The 7,644-nt window shown below is 35.8% G+C and overlaps 1 protein-coding gene across 7 annotated transcripts; it reads right to left on the reverse strand.

Annotated features, from left to right (window-relative positions):
* Positions 1-903: 903 nt before the first annotated feature.
* LOC129885787 (serine/arginine-rich splicing factor SC35-like) lies at positions 904-6,466 on the reverse strand. Of its 7 annotated transcripts, none has more exons than XR_008766129.1 (10): positions 6,309-6,466; positions 6,135-6,213; positions 5,421-5,500; positions 5,183-5,249; positions 4,889-4,960; positions 2,752-2,955; positions 2,489-2,669; positions 2,273-2,397; positions 1,734-2,002; positions 904-1,339 (listed from the first exon to the last, which is right to left on the reverse strand). XR_008766129.1 is itself a non-coding variant. In XM_055960206.1 (8 exons), exons 1-8 carry the CDS (start codon positions 6,382-6,384, stop codon positions 2,392-2,394), a joined length of 765 nt encoding a protein of 254 aa, XP_055816181.1. In that variant the 5' UTR covers positions 6,385-6,466; the 3' UTR covers positions 2,126-2,391. The 7 variants fall into 7 exon arrangements, 2 of the variants coding, with proteins under 2 accessions (XP_055816181.1, XP_055816180.1); XR_008766128.1 differs by having other exon boundaries at positions 904-1,486; XR_008766127.1 differs by having other exon boundaries at positions 904-1,511.
* Positions 6,467-7,644: the final 1,178 nt, after the last annotated feature.

The raw sequence follows: 7,644 nt of genomic DNA on the forward strand, positions 1-7,644 counted from the left end.
TACTAATTAAATCCTAATTAATTAGTAACCACCCATCCACCCCCTCGCCAATACCAATCGTCTTCTCCACCTAAACACCAGCCTTCCGACCCACCCTTTGTAGCAAGAAATTTCAACTAAATCCAACAATAATTCCTGCAAGAATGCACAAGAAATTTGATATTTTCAGGTTTATTTAATTTCCTTTTTGTTCAGAAAAAAAAATTTCCTAACGGATCTCAACACAATTCAACACAAATTACCACCATATATTAACACATTATACTTGAAAAGAAAAAAAAGAACAAAAGCAAAATTCAACTGAATCGAAAATCCTTTATTTTTATATTTTTCTTTTATTTTTTGTTAGAATAATTTCCAGCATTTTCTCAACCAAAAAACAAATCGCAACAACAATTACAAGGCACTTAACGCCTCATTTGCTTGTAAAAAACAAACTTCTCCATAACTTTCCTTTGATCTTGCCTATAAATTTAATTTACATGAATCTAGACAATTTAAATGAAAGATAATTTCTATTCCATATCTACAGTGAAATAAAAAAGAAGTTTGACTTGTAGATTTTTAGCTATAATTCTTCTTGATGAATTTTAAAAGAAAAAAATTAAGATTCAATAAAGAGGATAGGTGGGTGTAATGAAAAAAGAAGGTAGAAGGTGGATGATTTTATTTTTTAAATTTTTTTACTTTAATTTTAGTCTGACGCACTCTTTTTTTATATTTGTTTTGTCACATCAGGGAGGTAATAAATTCCCTTTTGGATAGTTTAAGTGTGTAATAAGTCATCATAATAGTGTAAATATGTAACTGACTTTTCGATACAACTTCCGAAAAATTTATGCCTTTTCCCTTAATACAACAAATATTGAGATGCACAAGGCACCCATGATTTATCCTGCAATATACCAAGCCTTCAATAATTACTATCCCAAATAGGCAGTAGACCTCATCAATACTAACTATCCCAAAGACCCTCACAGCCTAATAGATCAAAGGGGATAGTTGAGGGATTCAAACAACAAAGTCATTGGTTTTTAAGGTTTAAAACAGAATCTATAATAATCTTGAAGCGCTGAAGATCAGATCAGAGTGAACACCAAACAAGTGAAGTTCTCGAAGATCAAAAAAAAAAAGCGCTGAAGCTGAATCACGAAGGATAACGTCAGATCAAGTGAAGTTCTCGAAGATCAGGTGCACCCAGAAGCTAAAAGGATGTTCGACCGGACAATTAACCAGCCTTTCATTCAGCTACAATCACGATCCACGAGCAAGAAAGTGTCAACAAAAGCATCACAACAAGACATGATCATCTGGCTGGATAAGGTATGATATTTCTCATCTGTTATGCATGTTGGGGGCAAAATAGACCACATGAGATGTTCACCCTATTCAGGGGCCAGCAAGTAGGACAACTAACATCAGCTTTGACAATGGGACACCTCACTAGCAGCATCAGGCACAGAGGTAGATTCATCCTCCGTACATCCTACATAACTAGTTGCATCCCATCCCTTTTTCAGACAATTTATAAGCACCAAACTTCGCAAAAGACTAACCCCCCCCCCCCCCCCAAAAAAAAAAAAGAAGGTAAAAGCTAGAAAGAGATTCTTTGGGAAAACTAATCCTTGGATGAAGCTTATTATTATATTTAATAATAGAACGTGATGAGCTCCTTTACTATGGATGAAAACAAGATAAGACTTGTGAGCTCTTGACCGGAGAAAAAGGCTTACCCAATATATTATACACTGGTGCACATAGAAAATCTCCAGCCAGCATCTGCTGTTCATGCATTGCAAATACATTAACTACAAACAGCATCAGAAGCTGCATATCAACAGCTAACCATCAGCACTGACAATCAACACATAATCTACCAATCAGCCTCCTCAAATTTCACGAACTAACTATAAGCTATTATGAGGGTTGACAGCAACATCACCATCACCATCATCATCTGATATCAACCTCACCAACCTTCTCTCGATCATAACTATAAAACCTAGCACGAGTTTGGTTACAAAGTTAGTACATCCATACATAGCATACTTAGTCTTATAGTGGGAAGTGCAGCAGTAGGAAGGAATATAGAGAAGCAACAGTTGTAAGCATACTGCAAAAAGTGTTCTAAGACGAATCCATCAATATAGTTTCAGCATCACAAATCATTTTAAGTTCACAACCTAGTACCATAACATTGAAAACTTAAAGATAGTAATGGCATACAGTACGTAAAGTGCAGAAACATTTAACACCAGGAGACCAGTCCTACCAAAATGTCAGCTAATACTCTGCCTAGAAATTGCATCACATTTTGTGTTTTAAGACATTCAGAAGACAGCTAAAGTTGATGCACTTGTCTGCTTGTTCTCATATTAGGCCACCAGAAAGTTACTCCTGAAAAGTTGGAAAAAAAGAGCATAAATGACCTAACAAATAGATTTAATCAGAAAAATACGATCCATCAGACCAAAGCTCAGGTTATCACCTCATCAACACGAGGAGAAGGGCTTCGTGAATCCATTGCTCGACCTGGAGGCGAACAGCTTCGAGGAGTTGGAGAGCGTTCATTGCGAACGCGCTTCTCAGGACTTCCTTTTGTAGGTGATAAGCTTCTAAGAGGAGACTCTTTCCTGTGAGGACTGGGACTACGCCGAGCTGGGGAGGCACTGCAATAAATTTCACAGTAACTGCCTGATATAATGCAAACACAAGACAATACACATCGTATATAATAGATCAAGTGAAAACCTGTCATATGATGGGCTCCGCCTATGGTGTTTTCTTTCACGTCCCCTGCTACGATCTCGATCATAGTCTGGACTTAAGCTGCGGCTCCTGGACCGATGGCGATAACCCCGCTCTCTCCGTCGATACCTATCACGCTCATAGCGATCAACACTTCTGCTCCTACTTCTCCTGTATTCTCTCTCTCTATGATAGTCATCGCGGTATCTGTTGAAGGTGAAAACCAACTCTTCAACCCAAAGATCAATCACCATGTACACTAAATGAAGAAAGATGTTGGTCATTATCGGACCAAGAATATTTCCGCGACTAAGAAATCATCTGGACATAATCTACAGACAAGCTTTCCCTAGAACAGTTTTCCATGTGTGTTTGTCTTAGCAACACAGGTATTCAACTTGCATTTTGTGCAGGCAAAACTATATGAGATAACAATCAGCAGACTTCTAGCTTCACCAGATATGCAGGTCAGGCACTTGATGAGCATAGAAATGGGTTTCTTCCTTCTTCCAAGCAAATTGTGTTTTGTGAGCATCAAACAGTTTCCTTCTCTACTCTTAAGAATAAGGTATTTTATGATCATATACGCACCAACATTAGTATAACCTAATTGCATTCGCAGTGAAGTCCTTCATCGGCTATACAACTTGTGAACAATAAAAATATGATTAAAGATGTAAAAAAGATGAAAGGAAAAAATAAGCAGAGTGAACTGTCGAATCTTAAATTTTATTTGCCTTCAATATCTAGACTTTCTTACTTTCCACATGGTCCATATAACTTCTAGGCATCTGCTACTCCAGAAACATCTCAGCTCTTAGACATCTTTTCCCTCAGAATAGGTGATACCAAATGAAGATAGAGGTAGAAACAGCGTGAGGAAAAATGCATGTGATAACCAAACAGGAGAAGAACATCTTAAAAGATCCTACTTCAAGCTAATTTCTGAAAAATTGTTGAAAATAAAATAGTGCAGCACACCACCAATATAAAATACCTAGTATGATAAGTTCCGCTGTGGCTACTATATATTAAGACATGAAAATTATTCATCTGATTTGTTGAGGTCAATATTATCAGAAAAACTAATTGTCAATACACATTATACTTCCAAGAACGCCAAGGCAGGAAGGAACAGAAGTCAAGCACTGACATACTCAGAATGATAGAGAATTACAATATCCTGAATTTACAGATTTTTATAAAATCTATACGAAGGAATATCTATTCCTCTTTCTCTTCGCCTAGATTTTTTCCTATGAAAGGTTCATTTCCCCTCCACTATCTTCCTCTTGCTCGTCACTGAGTTCTTCAACTACCAAAGGGTTGAAAAGATGTGCTAACCATAGAAGCATACAGCCACGAATTAGCAAAGAAACTAGAATAATAACTGTGAGCAAGCAATAGTAATAAAATTGACTTGCTACATGTCAGACCCACTCGGACAACTCCAATTTAACCAGATGCATGACCATTTTCTGCAAATTCAGTTTATGCAAGGAGCAATACCATAAACTAGGCAATCTAAGCTTAGCATAAATTAAACACAAACCAACACTACGTCGCTATCAAATGCAGTTTGCGAAAAGATGTATTAATAATTCTCCCCCAACTACTTCAAGCTTTCCTCTATCCACTAAAAAACTACATCAGATCTAGATAGTGCCAATTATTCCCATCAACAATTTTTCACTCACATATTGACCTTTGAATTCTAGTCAACCTAATTACTACTGTTGGTCATGATGAAGTAGATTGTGCCTGCTTACAGCCTAACAGCTTTCTTGTTCCCCATTGAAGTAACTGAACATCTGGATATAATTTTAGCCTCATTTTGTTTTACCTTTTCCTATATACCTTTATTAGGAGAATTATATATTAGAAACAAAAGCAAAGAGAAGTAATTGGCAAATACTGACAAAGCTCATCAACTTGAGTTAGGAACTCTTTGACCTTGCATTTTGTAATTGTCGTGTAAGGCTGGCATGTCAACTGAAGTAGTCAAAACAGTCAAGTAAAGGGCAAGCTCCAAAATAATTTGAAAAGACGATCAACGGGTGAAAATCAGTAACATGGAAAATATCTATACAAACACACAGCAAGTTTAAAGAACATAGTAGGTACAGTTGGAAAGGGAGACCTTCTACGAGGGCTTCTGCTTCTTGAGCTTCCCTTGATTCCAGGATCTTTCTCAATGATCCTCCCCTGGTGACTGAGATTAAACAAAGCATGAGATCAGAAACTTAAAAGAGTCCACAAACAATACGTCAAGGGGTAAAGTCGAATTATCCCAGAGGAAGAGAAAGGTCCATTAAGTAATAAAAAGAGAGGGGACAGAACCATGCAATTCATTCAAGGCTCCAGTAGAATATGCACAATAGAAGATTTGAAGAGCACGCTTATAATATACTTGCAAAATGAACCAGTTACTCACATTCGTTCTGCATTTGGCCCATATTTGGCAAATTGAACAGCCATTTCCCGTCCATCGACCACTCTTCCTGCCAAAAAAATCACACAGTCACGGACTTGTTAACATATGTATCTCCAAACATATTCAACAAGAGCAAAATGCAATCAAAACATACAAGTAAGTTCAGAACACCATGCAAAAAATAAATTCCCAGTATATGCACAGTACAACTTCAGGAAATAAAAAGTTGGTGAAGTACCATCCAGCCTATCTACGGCCTTCTGTGCTTCCTCTGCATACTTGTAACGAACAAACGCAAACCCACGTGACTCACCAGTCCTGTTACAAGACCAACATAAATAAATATAAATAAGTGATAAGGGAAGTTTAGAAACCATTCAGACATGCACATGTACTGAGTCGCACAGAACTTTTGAAATACAAAAAGTAATTCTTCTATGTTCCAATTCTTTTAGTTGCCTAGATGTGTCTCGGGTAAGGTAAAAGATTCTTTGGCAGATTAGCACACCGCAAAATAACATTTTGACAATTTCAACTCATCCATTATTATGTCCACTGAAGAAAGGCTAAGAGAAAACAACTTTGTACATGTTCATATTTTCCTGTTCTTTGTAGGATAAGACTGCACTTACAAATGGTTAAGGTCGTCACTGGAAAGACCTTTCAAATCTACTTACAATTTCATAAGACATTACCATTAATTTAGTCCGAATACTAATTAATTCTTTTGGACAAGAGTCATGAAACGAGCAAAATGGATAGTCTTATAGAGAATATAATAACACCTAACATAATCCGGATTGATACTAGTTGATTGATACATATTTCTATGAGAAAGAACGTTACAGGCAGTTATATTGTACCGAATATAAAAATTTCTTTGATTTATTTTCCTCGTAGGACCGCACAAAACTTAAGAAGAAAAAAAAAAGGCAAAGAGAGATTCAAGAACCTTCTGTCCCGGGGGATGAAGATATCGACAACCTTCCCGTACTTGTCGAAAAGAGGAAAGAGATCATCTGCCGTGGTACCTGTTACATCCAAGAAACAACACGACAATAAACAAACAAGATAAGAACAATCGGGAATAGAGGGAAATCTCTCAAAGGAAAAAGAGAAAACTTACGGAAAGTGATGTTGAGGACGAGGAGAGAATAAGTATCAGCGATGTCCGGAGGGCCAGTTCTCCCGAAGTGCGACATTTTCTCCTGCGTTCTGTTTAGGGTTTCGTGACCCTGTTTGTGATGTGCTGGGGAATGGTTTTAGAGCGTTCAAGAACCTTCTTGAAAGAAAAATGGGTAGCGAGATATATATATATATATATGCCAAAAGTTCTCCCAATTTCACCAAATTGCCCTTCTAGTTTCCTCTTATGACAAATGGACCAGCTGGTTCGCATCCTGCCCCTCTATTTCCTCAACAAATATATAATTACTAATTGTTGTAATATAAAGTAACTTGGCAAGTATAAAAGAGGGAGAAAAGAAAAAATAGAGAGCAGTGTGTTTTCTTCTTTTATATCTGTGTTTTTCATCCTTTCGATACTAAGGATATTTATACACATATAGATGGCTAAAGGAAGAAGAAAATTAGTGGGTTGCCCACTTTCAGTGGGCCCCACGTGTATAAAATAAGATTAAGTGGACAATCCACTTCATAATACTAATATAATTATTATCATTATATATTATTACTAAGAATAAATAAAATATTTTTAATAATTTAACTTAAGAGATAACCAAATAAACATTTTCTTAATTATACTATAATCTTATTAAAGCATGTTATATTTTTGAATTGGTTGTATCATAATTCATAAACTATAAGTTTATAATATTTGAATTTTGTTCAAATGTTACCTCTTTTGATTCTGATATTCAAATGCTATTGGATAATTGTATTGTATAAATATAATTTGTTTATTTTGATTTTTTTAAAAAAAAAATATTCGATATGCTGAATTGAAAATATTAGATATTGTGTTACGAAATTTGAAGCATTCAGAGAGGTGTTGCGATAGTAGATATTGTAAATGTATAAAAATTGAGTACTAATCTTATTTGTAAGAAGGGTTGATATGTCCATTGATATATCCTTATTTTCACAACTCTCATGTATAATTCCATTTCTTCTAGAATATTCACACATCCATCGATATATCCTTATTTTCGTAACTTTTATCTTTTGAACGTGAAAGTTTTTGACTAGCCAACACTCAGCTTCATATAATTTAGTTGGTCCAATTATCACTCAGCTAAACTAGCATTTAAGTTTTGGTTGCACCTTTTTTAACACACAAACTACTACAAATGCAAGCCTCAATTTTATCTACAATATATTAATACGGTGACACTCTCGTCATTCTCCCTATTTTTTTGGACAATAAACCTAAGATATTTGAAACTTTTTCTCTATGGATGACTTGTATATCGAGCCTCAATTCCATGCCAACCTTTTTGTGT

The sequence above is a fragment of the Solanum dulcamara genome, chromosome 4, assembly GCF_947179165.1.
Source record: "Solanum dulcamara chromosome 4, daSolDulc1.2, whole genome shotgun sequence".
Taxonomy (NCBI): Eukaryota; Viridiplantae; Streptophyta; class Magnoliopsida; order Solanales; family Solanaceae; genus Solanum; species Solanum dulcamara.